This window comes from Magallana gigas, chromosome 6 (assembly GCF_963853765.1).
Source record: "Magallana gigas chromosome 6, xbMagGiga1.1, whole genome shotgun sequence".
In the NCBI taxonomy this organism is placed as follows: Eukaryota; Metazoa; Mollusca; class Bivalvia; order Ostreida; family Ostreidae; genus Magallana; species Magallana gigas.
In genome coordinates, this window is record NC_088858.1 from 12,582,150 (window position 1) to 12,609,231 (window position 27,082).

At 33.5% G+C, this 27,082-nt stretch overlaps 2 protein-coding genes and 1 long non-coding RNA gene across 3 annotated transcripts; 2 read left to right on the forward strand and 1 right to left on the reverse strand.

The window, feature by feature from the left end:
- Positions 1 to 576: 576 nt before the first annotated feature.
- LOC105322155 (uncharacterized) lies at positions 577 to 3,081 on the forward strand. The gene is made up of 2 exons (XR_010714951.1): positions 577 to 957; positions 1,226 to 3,081. It is a non-coding gene; the product is annotated as an uncharacterized lncRNA (long non-coding RNA).
- Positions 3,082 to 6,145: 3,064 nt separating this feature from the next.
- Positions 6,146 to 16,549, reverse strand: LOC105322153 (JNK1/MAPK8-associated membrane protein). Its single transcript, XM_020064810.3, has 7 exons — positions 16,392 to 16,549; positions 16,208 to 16,275; positions 13,638 to 13,798; positions 13,213 to 13,416; positions 11,480 to 11,649; positions 7,582 to 7,655; positions 6,146 to 7,080 (listed from the first exon to the last, which is right to left on the reverse strand). Exons 1-7 carry the CDS (start codon positions 16,411 to 16,413, stop codon positions 6,859 to 6,861), a joined length of 921 nt encoding a protein of 306 aa, XP_019920369.3. The 5' UTR covers positions 16,414 to 16,549; the 3' UTR covers positions 6,146 to 6,858.
- Positions 16,550 to 16,565: 16 nt separating this feature from the next.
- LOC105322154 (transmembrane protein 62) lies at positions 16,566 to 26,390 on the forward strand. Its single transcript, XM_011420694.4, has 14 exons — positions 16,566 to 16,817; positions 18,564 to 18,675; positions 18,951 to 19,091; positions 19,566 to 19,611; positions 19,781 to 19,928; positions 20,301 to 20,428; positions 20,648 to 20,755; positions 21,353 to 21,490; positions 22,127 to 22,286; positions 24,130 to 24,240; positions 24,412 to 24,505; positions 24,901 to 25,026; positions 25,480 to 25,598; positions 25,989 to 26,390. The coding sequence occupies exons 1-14, from the start codon at positions 16,656 to 16,658 to the stop codon at positions 26,280 to 26,282; spliced, it is 1,887 nt and encodes a 628-aa protein (XP_011418996.3). The 5' UTR covers positions 16,566 to 16,655; the 3' UTR covers positions 26,283 to 26,390.
- Positions 26,391 to 27,082: the final 692 nt, after the last annotated feature.

Sequence of the window (27,082 nt, forward strand, 5' to 3'; positions counted from 1 at the left end):
ATCCTTGCACAATACTATATAGGACTAAGCACCGGATGTCGCGGTGTAATGAACATATGCTTATTAGAACTAGTTTTTTTTATTAATAAGGTTATATTAATAAGGTTATGATAAATCAAATGTTCTACTTCTTTGGATTTATTTTGGCTGATAACAAAATATCATCAACCCACGTAATATAAATACTAATTATAAAATATATACTAATGTATACTAGTTAAATGTTCATATATGACCTTGCTCTTTTGATAACCCTACTCTTTCCCTCTTGTATATGTTTACTGAATGTTTTATGTACATTGAATGTTTTATGTACAAACTTCATGTTGCCTCTTGAGGGTCTTATTCGGTAAAGAAAGAAATTGAGTAATAAATTATATTCATAATGTTTCATGGCGTAAAAAGTACAACAACAATAAAAATAATAACAACGATAATAACAACAATAATAATGTAATAACAATAATAATAATGATAATGATTAATATGATAATAATGAATTAATATTGATATGTAAAAGTTTGTTACTATTAATTTTATATCACATTGGACCACTTTGGAGCTGATTATGTAATATTTGAATTTCCACTTACGACGACATTTTATACGTAATTTTCGCAGTAACAATTTACGACAATAGAATTGCCCACTTCTCGGATGAAGATGTAAAATTATATCCTAATGATTTGAATAATTCAAATACGATGATTCTGGAGTTGACATGCGTCATCACGTGGCTGTCGATGTACGGAGCCAGTATCATGTTTGTGTACATCTTCTGGCAGATCGATGCCTATTCCATTTTCCCAGTTGTCATGGAAAATCTAACCCCGACTACGACATCAAAACGCGTAAGTAAGTAATTTGGCAGCACTATAAAAGAGATGGACAGTGGCTGTTTCGTGTATAATACAATAGCCATTCGTTTTTTGTTACAGTCGCGGAACAAAAAGCAAGGTAGGTAAAGAGAAATCATTTCAATATGGGCTTATTAGTCTAGCACTGGTTTTGACAACTAGGTGACTTGTTTTATTTTCATCGATTGATAAGATGATCCGTAACTCGTTTTGATCCTGGAGAATTCTAGCTGAAATATAGAAGAATATTTTGAAAATTATAACAAGAATATGCGAAACTTAAGCGTCGTATTGTATCATAAAATATATGGTACATAGAGGTGTGCTTGGTCGTGGCTTAAATTGTTTCAATGTTTCAATCGTTTCAGAATGACGTCCCATTTGGCGAATGATGGCATCGCATAAACATTCTCGCCGACAATTGCCGAGTCTGTCTGTAGAGATTGCCGACAAACAAAGGCACTCTCTCATCTCTCATATGACATACAAATCCAGTCTTGAATATTTGTTGAAAAACGAGGGAACCTTCACCAAAGCACTAGAGTTAATCAAGAGATACCCAACGCTAGCCGATCACCGATCTACTGCAAAAATCTGGGAAATTTTGTCCTTAGGAACCAAATCGTGCTCTGAGAAGCCACATACGAGTTGGAACGGACAAGCTGAAAAACCTAAATTACCTAATATGCCAACAATATCAATATCATCGGATGGATCCTCCGATGTACAATGTGCTTCATGCACTAGACACGAAAAAATGCATATTGGCATCGTAGGAATATCATTCGAACACACCGAGACTTTAAAGTGGTCACAACTTGTTTGCAATTTGTCATCTGAAGCCTTTGTGCATTGTCTAAAACTAAAAAGTACTACGGACGTTGGTTTGGAGGTGGAGAGTGTTAACGGACTTGTTTTCGTTATGTCCAACTCCAGTCTTAATAATGGACTGTTTCTCCAAGCCATAAACTATGCTCAACAACATGAAATACCAATTTTGTATATCAGGGAGCCCAGATTCAAGCTTCCTGTCCACGTTTCTGGCGATTTTACCGAAAAGGTTTTGTTGCAACAGGGTATTCAACAGCAACTATCGAAAGCCCCGTTTGATCATCCAAGCAGCCCCACTTCTACACGTTCTGCGTTGCCCCCCATATCAAAGAGCGGATATTATTACCACCCAAATCTCGAAATAACTGGGTCGTCCTCCACAACAGAATGTTTAGAATCTGGATATAAGGAGGCCATCGTGTTTTCTGGAAACAACACTGATTACTGTGTTCAAGTAATAATCAAAACTATTTCTCAATCCCAAAAATCAAGAAGAGGTATCACGCCAACCAATAGCGATTCAGAAGAGTTTGGCACTACACTCAAACCTCCAACAATTGACAATTTTATAAATTCCGCCACTAGCTCTAAACGACAGAATTACGCACAGAAAGGCTTGTTTGCAGAAGCCGTATTCGACTCCTCTTCCTCAACGGAGTCAGATGAAAGTGTCGTGGAAGTTAGTCCCGCGAAAAGAGATTTGGATCGAGAAGAGTCGCTTGACCAAGAAACCATATACGTGCTGTTTCCGGATAGGAGCGAAGGGTCTTCCGGTACAAAACCGGTCCTTGTCAAATGGCCTCCACGCGAAAACGAGGTTCATACGGACACCTCGTTAACCGATATGGACAGCGAGTCGTTTCTGTCCGATTCCTCTATTGGATTCCAGGATGTAGATTTGGCAGAAATTATGTCGGACGACGATTTTATCTTTACTTGACGACGGGAAACCTTCTTTCCATTGAACAGACATACCACTTAGCCGGTTCAAAATGGAAACTTGACGAGAACCGATCCTTTAGTTTCTATGGTTACTTGAGAGGTATCATATCAAGTATGAGGGGATACGAGGTCGCCCTCAGTTCTGGAGTATACAGGACCCAAACATGGTGTCCACTGGCTCTTTTTGCAAAGTACATTTGAATACAAACTGCACGTTTTCTTAATGCTGCTAGTTGGTGCATCTCGTGAATTTCCGCATTTACTTCGAGTTAGTATATAGGTTGCATAAAGTTTTGTAATTCAAGGAATTCAACATTATCTTTAACAATTATAGATGGTTTTGAATTCGTTGACAAACAAAGTAACAAAAAACCTCTGACCGCTGCATGGTTGAATTTGGTTGTGTTTTTTTTTCATAAACACGACATAATAAATTTGTTTTATAACTTGTGTTTTTTTTTGTTTTCAATTTTATCGTCTTAAGTTATAAAACATAAAACACAATGCATTCGAAGCTAATTGATTTTGATAAGCTTAAGACGAACAAGAATAATAGTAGGCTATCAGTTTCAGTTATATCAGAAATTTTCTTCGAGTAATTTGTTCCTCAAGAATATCATATCACTGGGGAGCTCACCAAGTCCTTGATCTCCGTATCGGAGCTTAACAGTAAAACGGTGTTTTTGATTTCAAATAATTCAACCAATCCTGAAACTAATTATATTACATTATATTATTTAAAAAAATATGATACGACGTACGTAGGTGGTCTCTTTTTATACAACGAATTATAGAATATGCACAATGATTTTGATAATCTTAAAACAAGAATGAATAAAAGAAAAAAAAATGGCCATATGCTTCTTGTTAACTTACTAAGTATTGGATAGTGCCTGGTAAATGAAATGAGCGATCATAAAATTGTTCATATTAAGCAATGAAAATACAAAATCTCATTATTACAGAAAAGATCTCATAACTTAACAAATATCTAGTAATTTCGGCCAAGGATCTCGTATTATCGATCTTTCGTATTTACTTATAAGGAATCATTCTTAGAATTACTAGTATGAGGTGATCAAATATGGTTGGGATGATCACAATCTGATTAAAATACAGATCTCTACATAAGCGCACAGCGCACTGTGCGCTTATGTAGAGATCTGTATTTTAATCAGATTGGGATGATCAAATCAAACAAAGCCGGATCGTATTTGATCACCTCATAATATTCAAAAAATTAGTCCTTTTTTATAAATTTCAGTAGTAAGATAGTAGGATTTACGACACTTTTGTGAAACGATGTCCTGTTTATAACATTTTTTGTTTAGTAGTTGTAAGGTCTTCATTAGATATTGAATTGAAATGTCAAAGCACTCATAACATCGCCTAATCGCCTATGCGTACCGGTATTTTGATAATAAATTCTAAACGAAATTTCAATACATGTATATTAAAATATATTTACATCGACCAGGTATGATTCCCTCTATTTCTTACGAAAATTGATTGTAATACGTCGCTCTGTAGAAACTGACAAGGCTGAAATCTACACCCCCCCCCCCCCCCCGCGTTAAATCTTCACCAAGCTAGGGAAAATCACAGAATGCATGAAATAATCATGATGATGTCAGACTCAATTCCCAAAGGAGACGATTTGGCTTTTTCTTTTAGTTAACGTGCTGATGTACATTAACAGTAATTCAGTTAGTTTTGCTTACTTTTTTTTATAACTAATTTATATCAAATTGTTAAACCAAAAAACACGGGTTATGTTATATTTTTTTCGGCGTTGTCGCCACATTCCTATCCCACATGAAACACCAAAGAAAGTATTTTATTATTTAAATGCGTACAAGCATTTGGAAAATTAATAATACACGAGTCGAAGTATAAATGATTCCACAATGAAATACATACATGTGTGAATTTAGAAAGGTAATTGCTAGGAAGTTACAGATCACCAATGGCTTTTGCTGTGTTTTGGAAAAAAAATGTGCTAAAGGCACGTAGCATCATTTTTTAAAGGAGGGAGGGGCAGACTCATCCAAAAAATCTTGACAAGCAAAAAAGAAAAAAAAAAGAGGCCCATGGGTCACATCGCTGATCACCTGAGCAACAATAGACTTGATAAAACAAGCTTTATGGAGTTATACACAAAATATCTGAACAATGTTGTATAATAGATCCTGTATAAAAAAAAAAATCCCATGCATATTCTTTGAGCCTTCATTTATCATTGAGCCCCTTTGTAACAGGATGATTTTACAGTCATATCACATAGTGAGCATTGCAGATCTCGAGAAGATGATCAGACTTAACAATGTTTTTATATGAATTATAAACCTACATCAAACTTTGAACCCCTTGTGAGGCCCAAGAATTGTCCAGGGGCCAGAGTCTAAACAATCCTAAAGAATCAAAATGCTTGTATATAAGTAAAACCATATATATTTATGATAATAACATTTGTGTTTTTTCGTGAATTATTTAAATGTTTTCCTTTGGAAAATTGGACCCCCCCTCCCCATGTGGCCCCAGTACTACTCCTGAAAATTATGATTTTGACAAATTTTAATTTACACAATCTGAACAGACTAAAGTTAGAGCTGTTCTAGACAAACTGTGTTTTAGAAGATGATTTTTAAAGATTTTTCCCTATATATTCCTTTGTAAAAATTTGACACCCTCCCCCAATTGTGGCCCCATCTTACCCCCTGGGATCATGTTTTGAAAAAACTTGAATCTTCACTGAGGATGCTTCCACACAAGTTGCAACTTTTCTGCCCGATCAGTTTCTGAGCAGATTTTTTCTCTATATATACCTATGTAAAAATTTCAGCTCAAGTGAGTTAAAATTTTTTTCTAAAAATCAGGAAAATCATAATCCGTAGGGGGGGGGGGTACCTTTAACTATACCAATACCACTGTAAATTTCTTTCTTTTACTTCAATTTCTTACATGCTCATAAACTACAAGTTAATTTGTAATTCACTTTCTTTATGTGTAAATAAAAAAAAAAAGATTTTGCTGTGAAAAAAGTGCCCCCCCCCCCATGCTACATGCCTGTGCTCATTTGGTAATTTTTTGTACATGTATGTGAAAATATTTTTTTTTTAAAATGTGTAACAAACTGAAGGTGTCCCTCTCTCTGTTGTAAAGACTTAGAAAATGAAAGGAGCATCTATTGAACAATCCAATTAATACATGTTCATACCACTCTTCATCTAAGCCTCATACATCAATATCAAATAAACCGCTCCGACCGATCATTACTGTACAGTAGATTCCTTGCAAGGAATTAATATCTGCATAAAATTGCGAGATGTACATCTCACGAATTTTAAATCTTGCTTTTTATTTTTTTTTGAATAGATGTAAACTGCATGAAACTATGATAAAAAATTGGCATTCGCAATTTCATATTCTCACGACTTGATGGAAATTTGTTGAATCATGGGATTAAGTACATGTGTAAAATAAGGAATCTATGATATTAGAAAAAAACCCCTGCATGATTCTATGTTGCTGAACTCACAATTTTATTTGCAATCAACATGAATAAATATGTACAACATAATTCTCCTCCAGAAATACTTCTCTTCAAATTGATCAATATAGAATTCTTTTTGCAAACCAACATAAATAGACATAAAATGAACAGCAATTTCTGTTCAGAGGTTCATATTAACCAGATAATTTCTTCCATACTTGTGCTGCAATCTAGGCTGAGATTATTAGATCCAGTTTGTCAATCAATAAATAGCATGCTATATTGACATTTTATATACTTATGAAGTTAATAGGTGTAAATCCATCTCATCTATCTAACCTACTGAGGAGAAGTGAGATCTGAATCAATACAAGTATGTATAACTAGTCATAATCATAATCATAATGACAGCTCGTTACCTCAGTCGTTGACTGTTATACGATGACAAAGATTGCACTTTGCAATAAATCAGTACACATGTAGTTTTTTTGGTGTAACACATTGATTATGGTCATAACACAGAAAAAACTGGGTACCTATTCTAATATTTTTCCTTGGTCAAATTACATTCATTAGTATGGAAGCAGTACACACATATCAAGTGAAAATAGCTGAACGTATGTAAAAACATTTAAGGAAAAATATGGTATAAAGTCAACTTTCACCTCCTGACAAACTCAAGCTCTATTCCTTGGAAAACTGTCCTTTCATTCTAAAGAATTGAACTTGCAAAACTCAGTGGACATCCTCCAGATGAGAAGGATGTGAGAACTGGATGGTCAGAATGAAGAAGAGAGTTGGAAATGGGACCAGAGCCAAGATAGGAAGGTGGATCTCGAGTTGAGTCAGCTGAGTCAGTGAGATGATCCCAAAGGCATGGAGGAACCAGTGACCCACCAGTATCGTCAGGTTCCGTCCATTCAGAAAAATGTCTTTGGTCACAGAGGAGTAGGATTTCTGAAGGAAAACATGTAAATCAATAGAGTTGTAGTAGCATTAACCTATCTGCAATGTTTTCACATAAATCAAATAATCATAATATTTATGGATAAGCCAATCTAAAGAAAACAAGTTTATAATCTAGAGTTGCTCATAAGCGACAACCATATTACAAAGAGCGAGATGAAAGGTCTAATTTTGATTAGATTGTGGATAAACTAGTTTGCTTAAATGAGACCTTTTCTATCCATAGAGTTTGCAATAAACATCAGAGATATTAAACTAATATAAGGTTATTTACATGAATGACTCTGTAAACTTTCTATTAAACCAGTACTTTGAATAGCTCAGAATCAATCTCATGAAATTCGGTCAGATAAACTACTTTAAAAAATACAAAAAAGGTGCACTGCACTGAACATCATTTCTAGCTTAAGCCATAATCAAAGGGCAAGTACATCTCTCTTGACGTCATTCAGACTCTAGTTTCAAACAATTTTGTTTGACTAATGAACTTACCAAATCACATCCACAGAGATGAATGACACTCGTTATCAAAGAGACCACTATCACCATATAAGAAAAGAAGTAATCTGAAAAAGAAAAAAATCCATTACTTTCTTGACTGCACTTCAGTCCTTTAATGACGTACCATTTAACATCAGGGTTCTGAGATGCCTGTCATTTACGGCATAAGACACCTGATCCTTTGTCAGGCGCAGGAAGAAAAAACGTATTACATGTAATACATCAAAAGTCTCCGCATGCTGACACTGGATTCCAATATAATCTTAACAATTGGACATTTCAGAATTTCCAGCAATTTTTTTTTTTTTTGAACATGTTTTATTCGTTGAAAAATATAAATTGATTGATGATTCATTAATACCAGATTGAACTTATTATTTATTTTAAATCACATTTATATAGAGAGTCTGAAAACTTGTCCATTTAAATTAGAGGTTGCTGATATTTTGAGGATTATAATGTACCTTTGGATATTGACAAACTTACTAGGTAATCATTGAATTATAAAATTATTAAATTTATACCATGCATCAAAGTAAAACAAATATCATTGAATTTCATATGTTCATAGTGACAGACCCCCCCCCCCCCCCCCCACTCCATTCAATAAATCAAACTTGTATTGAATCTGTTCCTTCTATGATATGCTATACAAGATCTTGCAAAGCATACTGTGGAGGAACAGATTTACAAGTATGATTTTAATGTAAATTGTCAAAATCAAAATTTGATTTACTTGTACTATCTTTTACTAGCAAAGGGTGGTGACAATCATCTGTTTCCTTTTGAATACCAGGGGTATACATGTCACTTTACGTTACTTGGGTGGCAGAGCTTAATACATTGTATCACTGAATATAAAAGGTATTTCTTTGTACATTATAATTCATAAAGATCTACTGATCAATACTGGGAAATTGTTGATATCTGATGAAAGTCACCTGAGAATACACGGATCATGACTGCATGATATCGGCATTTCATCAATTTGCAAATTAATATTCCTTGTATACTTTTGTGATCAAAGAATCAGACATTCAATTTACTAAATTCTCAGAAGCAGTCTTGTCTTCATTAAATTAGAGTGTTTTTTTTCTGAAAACATTACAATTTTTATTTAAAGTTACCTTTTGTACTTAATTAATAAGTAATAGGGGTCAACTTTTATGATAAAAAGAACTTATTTTAAAAAAAAGTCATACATGTGGATTTTTGTGGTAAAGGAGCAGTTTTAAGCTTGCATCGATTTTTTTCAGTTTTAGAAATTACACCAAAGTAACATTTTATTTTGTTCACTATAATAAAGCAAAAAAATTTTTTTATGGATTTTATGGATTTTTAGATAATTTTGCCCATCCCCCCCTTTGTTTTTTATTTATAAAAGGTAATATTTCATACATATATTTTTGTGGAAATTAAATAAATACTTGTGTCAGGTGTTTTTTAATGGTAAACAACAAAGCTGAGTAAAATGAATTACTGAAGTAAGTTTCATGTTACATTGATCTTGACAACATATCTATTCCCACTGTCACCACCTTTCCTTAAGTCAATAGTCGGCCTCAAGTCTGAGTTTTGCTTATTTATGCCCTTTTTGTTCAAGGATTTGAGTTGAGGACTGAGTTGAGTGATTTGAACATTTTGGCGACGGCTAGTTTTACGTCACAATGAAAATGTGAGTTATCATCTTGTTGACGCAAACCTCCTCCTAAGTCCTTTTGCCTTTTGATCTTGACCTTTAAAATATGACCTTCAGATACTAAGCCATCTGTGGCCAAATGAAAAAGCAAAATCTCTACATCAAAACATGATGATGACTGCCATTAAGTGATTTGAGTTTGCATGAGGACAAAGTACAAAAGGAAAGACAAAGCGTCAGTTTTAAGATTCTAATCAATTCAACAGGAAGCATGAAAGAACCATAATTTGAAAGTGATAAAAAATTATTTTAAAAGGAGAATGCCAATCAGGAAAAGTTAAAAGCAGCAGGAAATTAAGAACTCTGTTTTGTCACGTAATATCCAGTAATACAAACAAAAATGAAGCAGTTGAAGGCAGTTACCTGCTATTGCAATTAACGCAGTAATGACAACTGGGGAGTGAAAGCTGATTACGGTGCGAGTAGATGTTTCTCTATACCTGCTGGAACCAGAATACGACTGAACATAGATCAATTCCGTAAAAAGTCAGTCAATGCAATACAGACAGATCCAGACCGATCAGGCACGTAATGATGACAAAACGCCATCAGCAACAGGGGGGCACTCTATCATTTCTTGTTTGTTTCAGCATCATTAATCCATGATTGTAAATATTGCCATTTAAGCAAATTGATGCAGTATTTGTTAGCAATAAATATCACTTCACACATTATAAGTCTGACTTGCAGGAATGAAACGTTAGATGATATTTTAAGATAGAGGAAAATGACAGCTTCTCAGTTAAAATGAGATAGTACTTTAGTTCAAGAAATACTGTATTTTAGTACATTTATTTAGACATATGATTCGGGGATCAAATTAAATTGATACTAGCTAGTAGTCAAATTCTCCACTGGAAATTGATAATCTATTCATCGTCTATGGTAATTTTCATGTCATACCTTGCGTGGAAGCCTTCAGGAGTGGATGGTCACGTGACCTGAAAGTTACTCCAGGTGATTTTATATAAATTGTGACACATTTTGTTCTCTATAAATAATTATAGAAGACATCATCTGATTAGATTCATTCTGAAAATGAAGTCATAATGTAAATCACTGACTTTACTTTTCTAAGATTAATGAAGAATTAGGGATCTTTATTATTTTTTATTTTATTGGGTTGCAAAGACTGTGATCAGTAAATTTGGAGTTCTAATACTTACCAGTATTGTCTTAATGTAAATCTAAACCAAACAACATCATTGATATGGTGACCATCTTAAATGGCCCCACTTAAATAAATGACATTAGGACGAAAAGCATTAGGTAGACCTTTTTTTTTAACCAAGGACTTTAAAAAAAAGTTTGAAACAGAAGCTGACACTAGCTATCATGGTCACTGCAAATCCTTACTTACAGTTATTCTTTTGATTAAATCTTAGCAAGATTTTGACAAGGGAGAGAAGTTATGGTTCAAAGAGATCTGCATTGACTTTCACATTTGATCTAAAACGGGGTTCAAGGTCACGGCAAACCCCTCACCCACAAGCACTCTTTATGTCAAGTATGACCCAGATAAAGCAAAGGGGAGAGAACATATGATCTGAAAATGGATTTTTCTAACTAGGTCTGATATGGCCTTGACCTTTGACTTTGCTCAAGGTCACTGCATACTCTGACTAAAAGCACTATTTAGGTAAAGTATGAGCAAGATTGGGTGAGGGAAAAAAGAAAATATCCTCCAGACAAGGAAATTCTACACATCTGGAATGGCTTTAACCCTAAACATAGAACCCTTGTTAATGATTACTGCACATTCTTAACATAAAGGCATTATGTAGGTCAAGTATGAGCCAGACCGGCTAAATGGAGAGAATATAGGCTATATACCATACAAGTGATTTTGGATGAATGCACAGATGCAGAGATGGACTGATGGACAGAATGATAACTTATAATAATGTGCCTGTTGATTGGGCCCTAATGATACCAATTTAGGTTTCTCGTACATGGATTTAAGCTTTACAAGGTAATTTTAAAGTAAAGACTTCATGGGGGAATTTTATTCACATATAGCTAGATGTCTTGAACACAATTTCCTCTGCTCCATGGTAAAATGCACAGTGCTTCACCAAGATTGGCAATGTTACAACTTCTGCTAATCAAGGAGAACCGCTAGTTAAATGAACAAACAATTAAGGAATGATACAAATTAAATCTTTGTATATGTCTTCCCAAACGACTTACATAAGAGTCCACTTAGCACTGCCTGCAAGACGATCAGGATGGGATGAAAATATAGGGCTGCGTAGATGGATTTCGTTCCTCTACGCTGGGTAAACTTGTAGGATATTGCTGGTCTGAACAGCATCATTAGCAGAAGTGAGAAGGCATAGTATATCATAACTATTGTATACCTGTGAAAAAAAAAAATAAAAACATCATTACAGCAAATCTGTCTATTGTCATGCAATACAGCGACAGACATGGACTGCCTTGGATTACACAATGCCTGCTTTATGACATTATCAGATGGAAAGGTGTGAAGGATCCATTCCAACAAATCGTCATTCACGAGAGTGTGATCTACGTCATATAATACAAAAGTGTTTGTAAATAACAAAAATTTAGAAATGCCATGAACAAAATGAAAGTTCAATGGGAACATACAGATTAATGATAACATTTACTGTAATTAGAAATGATAAATTTATATACCACAATGTATGGTCTATAATTGTAAAGGTAAACAGTAAACATATCATATTGTATGTCATTAAAAAATCAACTGTCGTTTACATGGGCATCATATGTCATTTTGTTTTTTGACGAATGGGGGGTAATAATACAGGTTACAATCGCAAAGCTATTGGAATGCCAAAATTTCATCAAGACATAGCTGCTTAATAAAAGTAGATTTATGACAAATATATTATACAGTTCCAATTTTTCTTACTGCTGCAATCGCTAATTCTAATATAAATATACCAAATTTCCCCCACTGTAATTAAATCTGCTTAGAGTAGATGACTGTGGATCACACACAAAGATAACATTACATTGTCACTGTGTGATAAACATGATCAAAGCTTTGAGAAGATTTTTGCAAAGTCACATTATTTCATTGCCTGTAATAATAAGGAATATAGAGGAAACATCCAATCATCTTTAACTCTATTGTACTCCATTGTAATCAAATGTAATAATAAAACCTTTTCACCTGTTTACACTACCGGGGTAACTTTCTTCTGAAGAATAAATACATGTTCTTCAGAGTAAAATTGGGATTCCTTCCTAAAATCATGATACAATTAGACTTGAAACTACTATTTCCATGCGGTAAAGCATGTTCATACAGTTAAGGATGCTTCCATAAATTTTCATTCTTTAAACATACCAATTTTTCCTTTTATTTCTCCATAACTTGAAAACCATTTAATGCCGTTACGCGCTATGACCAGATTTTTTACTTTCCAAATCTAGTCATGACCAGATTTTCACATGTTGGAGGTTGGCAAGTATGAAAACCAATGAATGCTTTGTATCAAGTTTGGTTAAATTGCCTAGAAGTTTCTAAGGCAGAATTGGGAAAGTAGTAAAAACTTCAGATTAAAGGAAGAGTTTGGGCATTAATTTTTAAGATTGTTAAGTTCAACAAACAGTAACACTCCAATATTTATTGTATGTGCTGGTGTTACATGTATGTTACTGAGTGGTGAGATATTGATAGCAATTCATGAGAACACTGAGCATTCAGATATGATGCATCATTCTGGAATACATATTCATGTAAGGTGAATAACAACTTCTAAAATTGTGTACCTCATGAACAAAAAACTTATTATCAAAATTATCATTACTTTGTATGCAAAGACGTTCTCTGTGTTTTAAATTTTTTTCCTTCATTTTAGTAAGATCTCTTTTAGTGAACCTGTATGTGTATACTTGTAGCAATTCGACAAAATGGTTGAAATACTTACAGTGGGTACACAATTTCCTGTGTACAGTACAGTTTCTGGGCGTAATTTGGCTGGGGGTTGAGCAACATGGAGTACCAGTCTGAGAGCTTTGTGACCGGGCAGGACCGAACTCTGAGGGAGCCATAGGGCTCGACCAGTAATAGGGTCAATATGGCAGCTACCACACTCTCCAGAAGGGCCGATACATGAAGGGGTATCAGGGACCTGCCACAACGAAAGGAAAACATGTTTAATGTTAAAATTAGTACATGTACTTAAAAGTAGAATGAAAAAAAAAACACAATGGAAATCTTGAAGAAAATGATATATATTCATTTATAGTGAACTTTAAAGCTATGTAGCATGTATTTATCCTTCATAAAAACAATTTTCTACTTCAAAGCATCTGTTAATGATACGTGGATGTAAAAACAATAAGAACTCACTTTGCTGTTTTATTTCTGTTGGTATAATCAATGAAAAACCAGTGAAGAATGAGGGATAAAAGAGCCATGAAGGCCAAGTACATCCAATCATAAAACGTGGGCTCCGAATCACAGGCCAGACATATGCTTTGTTCATTTGGCTGGTATCCTCTAGGACATGCCTAAAAGTCAAGCAAAAGGATGGTTCTTTTATAAAAAACAAAATACTGGTATGTAACATTCAGGTGAAGGACAGGACATTGATTCAATCTTTTTATCTTTTTTTAATCACTCTGAAATTCATATGTGATTTGCTGCTTACCAAATATAAAATATGTGAATGCTACATTGTAGTTCATGTACATGTTAAAAAGCATACTGTAGAAGCAGAAATATTCGTTTAATTTCGTTATTTTCTTTGGAAGCATAAATCAACGAAATTAAATCCATGATGAATTTTTAACCCAAGTATAAATGATTACAAAGAGATAACGATGTGACCAAATTAAATGCCAACGAAATCTTAATTCGTTTAAAAACAACGAAATTTTGACTCAACAAAAATATGTGCTTCTACAGTACCGGTATATAATATATGGCATTTTTTCATCCATACCTACCAGAAATATTAATAAGAATTCTAAAATCATTTATTTTCAACAAAACTGCAGATTTACACCTATTTAATTACCGGTAAGTGAACTCTCAGATAAATGTACCAATTCCTTGTCTGTATAATTATGAATTTAATTGTTTAAGGTCAGGATCTAGTAAATGATTCCAGAGTGTTTAATTGGTGATAGAACCATTATGACGTTTTAATTGATTTGAAAAATCATTTTCCCGTACTTTACGGCTCTAAAGCAATTATGTAGAAAATTAAACATTTTCTTGACATTTTATGTTAAATCATGGGAAAAGTAATCCCGATACCTATATTCCATTTGACATCATTTTAAAGAGGAGGTCAAGAGCTTGTTTAATGCCGTTTTTGGAGAGACTGTAGGCATTCTATATTAAATATTTCATTAGTCCAAAATGGACAAAACTCTGATATTTGTTACTTTAATCCTTCATATTTCATAGAAAATGGTATTTAAAACATGATTTTATATTGTGTATACCAAAAATTTAAGCCCCTATGAAACAAAGATAATGTTATGATGCATCATTGAAAGAGTTTATATCTTGAATTTCATAAACCTGTAGGCAACTTTCATTTACTAGATCTTGACCTTAGGCATGTATAAAAATAAAATACCTGTACACAATAATTAAAATACAGCACGCATACAACATACCTTAATCATAAAGTCTTCAGTGTAAATTTACAGAAAAAATGTTGAAAATGGAACTTACTGCAGAATGCTATATTTATGTGGATCTAAGGGGGATTAAGGGGAATGGGGGGTGTCAACCCCCCTGAAAAACTCAAATTTCTTAAATTTACATACCGGTACTAGCAAATTTTAAATATAGCTAAAATATACCCCATCCTCCCAAGCATTCACCCCTCCCTCCAACCGTCAAACTTAATATATCAGAGCACCCCACTCAACTCCCTAGAAATTTTTCTGGATCTGCACTAATATATTCTGACTATTTGACATTTTTCACTGGAGATAAAACTGAAAGTGTAAGAAGCTTTTAAGAATCATACAGATTTATATCAATCCAAAACCCGTTTCGGGTTTCATTCAAAAATATTTGTGATCAATTCTGGATTCTTTGAATCAGAACTTTACAAAAATGGTCATGAATTCAAAATGTTGATTAAGACTGACCTATCATAACCATCGAAATTCATAATTCATACTTTTTTTTAAAACATATCCGCTCAACTACTGTAAATTCCTTATGTTACGCAAGAACCTAATTCCACAATCCCACTGTTTTGTATCAAATTGCGAGAATATAAAATCACGAACGCAGAACATTTATACAATCATATATCTTATAGTTCCCAACTCTAAGAAAAAAGGGCGAAATTTTAATATCTGCGAGGAGTGCTTGCAATTTTATGTGGATATAAATTCCTAACATTTAATTAGGAATTTACAGTATTAAAACTATCCTCAACTGCGCAATGGGACAGATTTTGTATACTGTATACAGGTTTATTTTCACCCTGTTCTATTTTCACCCTTTTTCACTTGCAAATTTAACGGTTTCACCCCATTTTGAATTTGCCCAGATAAAATTGCATTTAAAGATAAAGAGAGATAATTTGAGACATAGGAATTCAGCAAGTCTTAAATCCGCCCGTTGACAACAAGGATGAAACTGTGGCGAATATTTTCCTGTATAATGTGTAATATGATAATCAAACTAAAGTTTGAATTTATTCTGTCGAAAGTGTACAAGTTTTTTCCTTCTCGAAAACAATCTTATATTTGAATGACATAAAAAGAAAAGTCCACAATTGGTTGATTTCCATGTTGATACGCTGCACATTCACTGCAAGTATTCAGTACAGGCATGCCCGGAGCTATAAAGACCTGCAGCTAACAAATATGTTCATTTAATACTTACAATTTTTATAATTCTGATGGACATATCAGAAAAGCTTGTAATTAAGGTAATTTACTTACCCCACATTCACTGTAATTATTACCATCGAGTAGAATTCTTCCACAGTATAGCCCTGGGCATCTTTCGACTAGAATAAAGAATAACATCAATGTAATTTAAAGAAATATGAAGTGAATATAATCTGACAGGTTTTAAACAATCATGAATAAGCATTTACTTGATTAACTTAGCCTATTTCCTTACCTGTAAATTTAGGGTCTGCCATACCTTATTTTTTTCAAACTTTAAACTTTGAAAAAAGTATAATTACGTTACAAATACACACTTTTTCTTCATTTGACATTTGTTTGAAGCGACTTTCACTTTGGCCGATTGAAAGTAGAACTCTTCAATTTAGAAGTTTAAAACAGTGTTCACTTCCTATGATTATCACTATTGCAACAGAAAACCGCCCGGTTTCGTGTACTTTCTTCTGATGTTCCTTAAAAAAGAATTAAAAGTGTTTCAATGAAATTATTTGCGATCAGTTTAATGTTTGTCGCATGTTTCTGTATACTGATTGGGTTGATACAGAACGTTGTGAACACGGACCATGGAGGAATATATCCCACTGACAGAAATATAATTCATTTGAATGGAGATGATGTAAATTTATGGTGGTTTGTACAGGTATAAAAACTTGATTTCAGTAATGATAGTGATACAAAAAGAGAAAGACATGAATGAAACTTTTCAAATATTTTAAGCTAATAAGATTTTAAGTTTTAAGGCTGTTTTATTTTAGGGACATTAATATGGATCAAATCTTATATTTCAAATCGCTTACTGATGTGATGCAATAATTTCATACCTATTTCATCATGTTAAACCAATTATGAATAACTCAGTTATCTGGCTCTTTGCGTCTCGTAAATTACAAGTGATTGAGTGTTGAAACAAATACACTTTTTCTGCCATAATTTTTACACCATAATGAAATAGTAACTCAAAGTATCAAAACCCTGATTTCTGTGAAGCTTCTCTAAAAAGATCCATTCACAGTTTCTGTGGTATAGCTGCAGGTCTGAAAAAATTGGATGGATGATCTTGGAGCTACTGTGCTTCCTTTAGTATAAAAATCTACAATTTACAGCGCACATAGATTGCGCTAGTTTTTGACTGATTAACCTTATTTTAAAACACATTCTGAATATTTGATTCCCCCCAAAAAATATCCTTGGACATTACACTGCAGATATTGCCAATTAACTTGCCTCTGATATTATATTTAACTAAGACACAATTGCATACTCAATTATGATTTACACAAAATAAATATTATAGAAAGCGGTAATTGTCGGTGTGGATCACCTGAAGATGCTTACCATTTTTTCTCAAATGCAAAAATTATACAATCGCTAGAAATCATTTTTTACTTAATCTGCTACAACTAGATCATTTTCATATAATTAATACTCATCTTTTATTATGAGGCAATAAGTCATTATCCATTGATATTAACAAGCAGATATTCTCATTAGTTTAATTGTACATCAACGAAACTGGTAGATTTGTTTAATATAGTTTATGTGCATGTTTCATATTCTCGTATATATCACTTATTTTCATTTATCATAATAACAATTCTATATCATGCAATAATAGTTGTAAGTTTTGTATAATTTTTCTATTTAATGGTAAAGACCTAGTAAGTTGTCAGAACTTGTGTCCAAACCATTTGTATATTTATCTTATATATATGTATACAATAAAATATGTTCAAATCAAATCATTATATTAAACACCATTACCAGCCCCGTAAATTGAAGAGGTGCAGTTTGTTTACCTGTAAAAATGGTGACTCTTGATCTTGACGTGAATTAACATACTTCATTTTCCGTTGTCAGTTACCATGTTTCAGAGAAAGTCTGAGGCAAATGGATCTAAAGAGACAATATCAGACATTTTTCAGGTAATTTACTACTGAATCAATAGTAAATTACCTGAAAATTTTATGGTAGTATTTTTTTCCCCCAGGATTTGTGTGTAGATAAGGTTAATCAATCCAAAACTAGCGGAGTTTTTGTAAACCGTAAATTGCGGCTTTTTACTATGAAAGGCACTGTAGCTCCCAGGTTGTCCATCCAAATTTTTTTAGACTGAGCTTCAGACATGCAGCTAACTGCAATACTGCTCTTTTGCAGGGCAAATGTAAATTGTTGGAAGATGAAGTTACATCAGTTTTTTAATATATCCTCCAGCTAATATTTACCCAAAGTTTGCCCAGCATAAAAGCAGTACCACAGTTACTGAGAGGGGTCCATTGCAATCATTTTTGCTTTCAATGGTAGTGGAGATTTTTTTAGTATTATTTTCTTCTATAATTAATTTATTTGATTATTAATTTTCCTCTTCATTCAATCTTTATTTTCATAGCTCTCAGATATCCATGTTAGTAAGTTTCAAGACCCAAAGAGGCCTGAAGACTTAGCCAAATTTTGCCAACATCATCTTCCGAAAATAGCACCAGAGCTTTTTATTGTGACAGGTATTATAACAACAATACTGCATACTTGGCTATTTTCATTTGATAATTTTTCAACCAAAGACATTTCTTTAAGATTTGCTTCATTTAATTAAGAATTGCCCTAAGACAAATCTCTTCATATAGATACTATTTATTATTAAGATTAAGCTCCTTGATAATTAGGAGGAAAGGGCAAAAATAAAATGTTTATTTTTTTTTAAATGAGAATTAAATTACCATGGTGTATTTCATTATTTTTAGACAAATTATATTTAAATTTTGATTTTTTTTTTAAGGAGATTTGACTGATGCTAAATATAAAAATCAGAGAGGCTCGACACAATTTATTGAAGAATGGAAACGTTATGAAGAAGTAATCACCTTATGTCAAAAGTATAACAATAATGTGAAGTGGCTGGATGTAAGAGGAAATCATGGTGAATATATTTTCTGTGTCCTGATAGTGATTTACATTTTCAAAATCATCCTATCCAGCATCAACTTCCCTACTCCCTTCTGTTGTTTTATACTCTCTCTACCTCTCTGAACCTTTACACCCTGTGTTTCTGGTCAATTTTAGAATTACTAGTATTCTATCAAATGCAAGTAAAGTTGATTATTATACCCACCAATGAAAGTTTGAGGTATACTGTACCATGTCCATCTGTCTGTATGTCCGTCTGTAGACAAAATTTTGTGTACATTTATTAAACATTGAAACTATACTGTATGGATTAATCTGAAAACTTGTTCATATGTGAAAGTAGCTGCTGGTCTGAACAGGTATGAAGTAGGTTAATTTATAGTTGGGAAGGCATTTCAAACATTGCATTTTACTTTAAATTTGATGTTAGTTTTTTTGGCCTTATGTTGTGAATTATTTTATACACTGATACATTTTATCTTTGTAGATGCATTCAATGTACCAGATTTGGATCACAAAAAAAATCTTTTCAGGTTTGTCTTCTTCCTTTGATATGTCTGTTATTTTCTTGTAATGCAAATGCATGCACAGGGTGTCCTTTACTGTGTTCAAATTTTAAAAATCAATTTAATACCAGTTGTTTTTTTTCTTATATCCACCCATTTTTATATCTTAGTTACCAGTTATATGAATCTTTTATAGAACATACTCTGGACAAGGGGAGACAAATCCTTCCTCATACAAATACACACACAAGCTGAAGTTTGGGGAGTACAGTTTCATTGCCATGGATGCCACACCAAACCCTGGACCGAGGCGACCATTTAACTTTATTGGAATTCTCAGAGAGGTAAATAAATCTTGTTCTATTCCCTGTCACATTTGATGTACAGTAAACACAGTTTCATTGAATATGCGTATAACAAACTCACACTTACAGTAAAGTCAGCTTCATTCCAACTAAGAACTTATCATCAACAGAAAGGATACCGAGTACATATTAGAATTATTTTTATGAAAAAACAAAATTAAATTTTCCCTAGCAATTGGCTATAACTGTGTTTTACTGTTATTAAAGCACCGTCTATTCTGCTTGAACACCTATATATAGAAACAGTTGTTACAGATTTATACATAAAGAGAAACTAGAGCAGTCAGGAATTTGATTCTTTGAACAAGAATGTTAAAATTAATTTGTAAAAATACTTGTATTACTTTTTAGAAACAAATAAATTTACTGAATAAGATGTCCCTGGAAAGTAGTTCAAGCAACATGACCTTTTGGTTTGGACATTATCCAACTTCTCTCATCATCACTAAAGATGGATCCAACATCCGTCAACTAATGAGGTATTATGTCTCTCATTTGATTACAGTAGGTTGTCCTGATTTCTTTAAAGTTTACTTTTTTTGCATCTTAATTGTTGTGGACATCAATTGATTTTGATGGGGCATAGTTTTCAAGGACACTATGAAGCATAGACATTCAAAAAAATAAGAAGATGCCAATTTTTTATTGAGTTAAAGAAAAGCGACCCTTTCTTCTTCTATAGCTTTATCGTTTTCTAGAAATGCCAGTGCATACTTCTGCGGACATCTCCATCTATCAGGCTTGCATACCAGGCACAAAACAGGGACCTATGAACTGGAGCTGGGAGACTGGAAACACAACAGGATGTAGGTAGTATCTGAAAAAGTTGTCTGTAAAGCCATGGGCCAGGGTCCCTGATAGCTTACTGTGAAGCCATGGGCCAGAGTCCCTGATAGCTAACTGTGAAGCCATGGGCCAGAGTCCCTGATAGCTAACTGTGAAGCCATGGGCCAGGGTCTCTGATAGCTCTCTCCCTAAATGTGGGGTCTTGATCACATAAAGCAAATTAAACTTGAATACTGTGGAATCATTAGATTTCATTTTAGCTCAATTTTCGTAGAATTTGAGAAGTGCCGTATTAAGCATATACATATACCGATATAACATCTTGTAACTGTCTGTAAATCTCATTATACAATTGTAGAAAATGTGATGTTATTATGCATATTTGTATATAGGGCAGATTGATATTTTGACAATTTTTGTACCACCTAATCTTACCCCCCCCCCCCAGAATACTCCCCCCCCCCCCCCCCCCCCAAACACTCTCTTTATCCTAAATGAGATAAGAGTTTTATGACAAAAATTAGAAAGGGGTTCAAGAATTTGCTTGAGATGCTGCTCAGGTGAGTGATGTTGCCCACGATCCTCTTGCTTATACATAACCATTTTTTTAAAATCAGGTACAGAATTGTAGCAGTGGACAGCAATGTAATGGCCTTCTCAGACCAAGCTTTCCATGAAGAGCCAGTCATCATTTTTACTAATCCACAGCATGCAAGATTTCCAGCACCACAGAAAGTAACCTCTACTCATATCAGGTACGTGTAAAGCAATGCTTTATGCATCTGTCTTTTCCCAGTCTGAAGCAATGCTTTATGCATCTGTCTTTTCCCAGTCTGATTTAATTTAGACCCTCCTCGGGTTCCTTTTCTTTGATTGTTGCATGGGCCATCAAAATAAAGGAACTAGTTTAAGATTTCATTTTAATCAGAGTCAGACTGGTCTTTTCCAAGAATCCAAAAATTTCCGGTAGTCATTTAGAAATAGGAATGTGCCCTGCATTTCAAGACCCTAATTGATAGCAGTGATTTTGTAGCAGTCGTCAAACATTTTTGTATTTATGTTTTTCATATTTTCATTATCCCATGTGTTTAAGAGAGAGAGAGAGAGAGAGAGAGAGAGAGAGAGAGAGAGAGAGAGAGAGAGAGAGAGAGAGAGAGAGAGAGAGAGAGAGAGAGAGAGAGAGAGAGAGAGAGAGAGAGAGAGAGAGAGAGAGAGAGAGAGAGAGAGAGAGAGAGAGAGAGATTTTTAAAGTTATTGGAGGAAAAGGATTTTATACTTGTATATATATTTTAATATTTTTATATGTAAAACTCTCATTTACTGTAATAGCAGTTACTTAAGAAATTGTTTTTAAAAATGTTGCTAATTTGATGCAATATTGATATTTGTAGGCTGTTGATATTTCCACCCTCACATACCTTAACAGTTGACCTTTACATTGATAAAGTTAAGATTGGAGAGGCTCAGAATGTTAAAGGACCCTTGTATGTGTTACCATGGAAACCTGAGCAATTCAAAAGTGGTCTACATCATATCACGGCTGTGGTCAAGGTACAGATTATGTATTGTATAAATCTGAATGTTGAAATACAGGTACCATATGGTGGATCCGATTTTTAGAAATTTCATTACTATAACTTGATATTTATATTGAAAAGAATTTTAGGTATTTATTCATTGGCTGTAAGATTTTGGTACTTGTAATTATACCCCCGCTCCGAAGGAGAGGGGGTATACTGTTTTACCCTTGTGTGTCTGTCTGTCTGTCCGTCTGTCTGTCCCTCCGTAACAAAAATTTCTGTCGCATTTATCTCAGCAACTATTTATCGCAGATGCTTGAAATTTTAACACAGTGTTTGTTTAGGCATGCCATATCGTGGGATATATTTTTGTACCAATTGAACGTCAACTTCCTGTTAAATGACGACTTTGCTTATTTTTTAACCAAAATTTTCAAACAAATTTTCGTCAAAGATTTCTCAGCAACTGTTTATCGCAGATGCTTGAAATTTTTACACAGTATTTGTATAGGCATGCCATATCGTGGGATATATTTTTGTACCAATCAGACGTCAACTTCCTGTTAAATGACGACTTTGTTTATTTTTTGCCAAAATTTTCAAACAAATTTCCGTCACGAATTCTCAGCAACTATTTATCGCAGATGCTTGAAATTTTAACACACTATTTGTTTAGGCATGCCATATTGTGGGATATATTTTTGTATCAATCGGACATCAACTTCCTGTTAAATGACGACTTTGCTTATTTTTTAACCAAAATTTTCAAACAAATTTTTGTCAAAGATTTCTCAGCAGCTATTTATTGGAGATGCTTGAAATTTTTACACAAAATTTGTATAGGCATGCCATATAGTGGGATATATTTCTGTACCAATCGGGTGTCAACTTCCTGTTAAATGAGGACTTTGTTTATTTTTAGCAAAAATTTTCAAAGAAATTTTCCTCAAAGATTTCTCAGCAGCTATTTATCGCAGATGCTTGAAATTTTAACACACTATTTGTTTTGGCATGCCATATCGTGGGATATATTTTTGTATCAATCGGACGTCACCTTCCTGTTAAATAATGACTTTGTTTATTTTTTGCCAAAATTTTCAAACAAATTTTCATCAAAGATTTCTCAGCAGCTATTTATCGGAGATGCTTGAAATTTTTACGCAAAATTTGTATAGGCATGCCATATAGTGGGATATATTTCTGTACCAATCAGACGTCAACTTCCTGTTAAATGACGACTTTGTTTATTTTTTGCCAAAATTTTCAAACAAATTTCCGTCAAAGAATTCTCAGCAACTATTTATCGCAGATGCTTGAAATTTTAACACACTATTTGTTTAGGCATGCCATATTGTGGGATATATTTTTGTATCAATCGGACATCAACTTCCTGTTAAATGACGACTTTGCTTATTTTTTAACCAAAATTTTCAAACAAATTTTCGTCAAAGATTTCTCAGCAGCTATTTATCGGAGATGCTTGAAATTTTTACACAAAATTTGTATAGGCATGCCATATAGTGGGATATATTTCTGTACCAATCGGATGCCAGCTTTCTGTTAAATGTCGACTTTGATTATTTTGCATATTCACATCAGAGCGGGGGTATCACTAGTGAGCATTGGCTCACAGATATCTTGTTCATTATGATAAGAACTTTATTAAAATACTGGTATTTATTTTAAAATTTCAAAAACACATGTTTTATACAAGCCTATTCCCTGTAGTGCATCATTCACTACGAGCTTTGTTTTTATATATATACCTTTTAATGGCTATGAAGTATGATGTCAATACTTGAGATGAAATCTTTTGATTGTCATGATTACAAATGCTGGTAAATGTAAGTTTAATGACAGTACATCTGTTTAAGGAAAATGGGTTCACCATCAAAGAGAAATCTCAGTTATTCTCCCTGGATGGAACCACTGAACCATTTCCAATTCTGGCACGTATTGTGCTCATGGTGGACTTTCTTTTTATTGTAAGTATCGTGATTAAAAAAACACCATGTATCATTGAATCATGAAATATCAGACTCAGATTGCACAAATTATTATAGTCGTAATTCAGATTTCGTTGCCAATACATTATGTATCTTGCAATACAGTACATGTGTGATTTATAGGGTTTATCAAATGTATTTATTTTACAGGGAAAGCTCTTGTTCTATTTTCTTGCTGTTGTGTATGTTCTAGTGCTGTGCCTCTTGAGGAAATGTGCTGACATTAGATCCTTAAAGCTACAAGGTAGAGATTCACTGTGCATTTGCATATCATTAAACTTGTTTAGAGGACTAAAAAATGCAAAACAAACCTTTTATCTAAAAGCTTGGATGTTTTTTCACAAGCTGTAAAAGTAATTTAGTTGTACTAGCTATCACTACAAGTAAAAGATGTAAAAGCAAAAGCTTGTAAAAACAGAGCAATTCAACTTGCACAATGAACTGGTGCACTGTTGCATACCATAAATGAAATGTAAAAAATCATTTCAAGCATTTCAAGCTTTGTGAATGGTTAAATTATATTGTGAGATTGATATCTTGCAGATTACTGATTGCTAATAAAGTAGTATTCAGGGTATTCAAATTATACCATGGTGGCCATAAAAGTTCATTTTTTAGTTTGAACACCTTTTTTCCTAGGTGATGCACTACCTGGAAGGTTCATAAAGAATTTTATAAACCGATGGATCAGGAGAGTGTGGCTTGTATCTAAGGCGACCAAAATCTTCCTAATTTTAACCTGCTTTACAACATATATCATGATAGGTAAGGAAACTATATGAGCATTATCTCCCAAAATAACATTTATTCATTCACTCTTTTGATATAACTTAAAGTACATATAACATGAGAATACTGTAAACATATTACAAATGACTGTGTATTTTCTTTGGCTGAACAGCTAAATTAATAACGTTACTACCTACTTACGGTAAATGTTCTGCATGTATGCATGTAAAATTATTTATGATTTTGAAATATGTTAAATCAGATTCCAACCTTTTAAAAAATGAATTTCCACAAAATAATGTACGCTCTTAATATACAAGTTAATACATTAAAGGTAGTTCTTCAAAATATATAGAACCAGTTTTACACTCACTTGTTGAAAATTGAATTTCTGTATAGTAAATATGAGACACTTAAAGTAGTTCTTTTAAAAAAATAGAATCAGTACTCTCCATATTGATTTTGCGATGCTATTGAATGTCTTTGAAGGCCCTTGGTTTATGGCGGAGGTGATCGATGGCCACACAGGCTTGATGTTTGTGTGGGGACTTTATGTTAAAGGAGCCCTACTGCCAGGATCCCTTACTTATGTTTATGGAATATTTCAAGTAAGAAGTGAAAGAGAGATCTCTAATAGGAATTTAGTTGTTTATGGTTAGATTTATCTTAAAAAACTAAATAGATTGGATGATAATGTATTTACCGTATGAATAATTTGTATTGGCACATGTACCGGTATGTGTAACTTAAAAAAATTACTTAGTTGATGTATTAATATAAGAGACTATAGATACAGGGTTACAGTAAATATCCCCATTATAACTTTCATTATTTGACTTGGATGTTGAGAAAATTGAGGTCCGTTTGATATTTTAAAAAGTGCACAATTCATAATCATTATAATTAACCACATATGCCTGTATTTGTTGAAAAGTACCAGTATATAAACCAACTGGTATGAATCATGTAATCATTCCATACAAATCTTCTCTCTGTAGATGGTGAGCTACAACATTCCTTTGCTGTTCCACTTGGGCTACATCTTGGATTACCCACAATCCTTCAGTGAATCCAACCAACTCCGTCTTTCACACAGAATAAGACATCTGTATATTCCAATGATAGTACTACTGATATTTCAGTGTTATGTGACTCTGATAGAATTCCCCCAGGCCTATGGGACGAAAGCAATGATTCTGGGTCCAGTTCGGTCAGGGTCCATATTTATTGGAATGTATTGTTATTATGCCGCCTTTACTCATCATTATAAAAGTACTGTTCATACAAGTTGATTAACTGTGTTAATTGTAAATCTTACAACCCAGTGTATTGTTTATTTATTGTATAAGTTATTTGGACTTCTTTTTATCATGCATAAATTTACATGTATACAACAGTGATTTCATTTTTAAATTGTTTTATGATGTCTGATAAAAGTAATGGCCAACATCATTTACTGTGCATAGTTTTATTATCACTACGATGAGCTACATTAAATGAAACAAATATATTTTCTATGGTGGTTCATGCAGGTATGAAGAAGCATGTATTGCTAAAAGAAATTAAGGTTCATTATCATGATGTGGGTCATTTTACTATTTTCCGCAATGATTGCAATCCTCACAGCTTGTATGAACCACCAGAGAAAGCATTCTATTGTTTATAAATGTATTAAATGGTAATTTCTCTTTGAATTCCTCTTAAATTATTATCACATATAGTACCTACAGTACCAATCTGAGTTATCAGACCCAACCAAACACCAGAGTAAACCCCACTAAACCCCTGGTTTACTTTTGGGGTTTACTCTGGGTTTACTTGGAAATTGCTTTTGGAGTCAACTGTACACAAAAGTGTGAAGTAGACCTGTCTTTTATCTTGCCATCCTATTTCTGTAATTCCTGCCCCTTGTATATTCCGAATACAAAGTTTGCATCTGCTTTCAAGGGTGTACATCTGCAGCGAATTCAACAGAGCGCTTGCCCAAGTTTGTGTTGTGGGTATAAGGAATTTTGACAAGCACTGGCTTTGTTGAACTCGCCTCAGGTTGGGGTTTACTCTCTGTCAACTTTGGGTTTACTCTGGGTCCATT

Excerpts from the sequence above, each read along its gene's own strand:
- LOC105322153 (XM_020064810.3), bottom strand. The coding sequence starts at position 16,413 with ATGGCAGACCCTAAATTTACAG. Across the intron at positions 7,656-11,479 it reads AGTGCTAAGTGGACTCTTAT|ATTACTTCTTTTCTTATATG; the intron begins GTAAGTCGTTTG and ends TTTCTTTTTCAG. Across the intron at positions 7,081-7,581 it reads ATCTCTGTGGATGTGATTTG|AAATCCTACTCCTCTGTGAC; the intron begins GTAAGTTCATTA and ends GTTTTCCTTCAG.
- LOC105322154 (XM_011420694.4), top strand. The coding sequence starts at position 16,656 with ATGAAATTATTTGCGATCAGTTTAATGTTTGTCGCATGTTTCTGTATA. Across the intron at positions 24,241-24,411 it reads TGGTGGACTTTCTTTTTATT|GGAAAGCTCTTGTTCTATTT; the intron begins GTAAGTATCGTG and ends TTTATTTTACAG. Across the intron at positions 25,027-25,479 it reads TACAACATATATCATGATAG|GCCCTTGGTTTATGGCGGAG; the intron begins GTAAGGAAACTA and ends ATGTCTTTGAAG.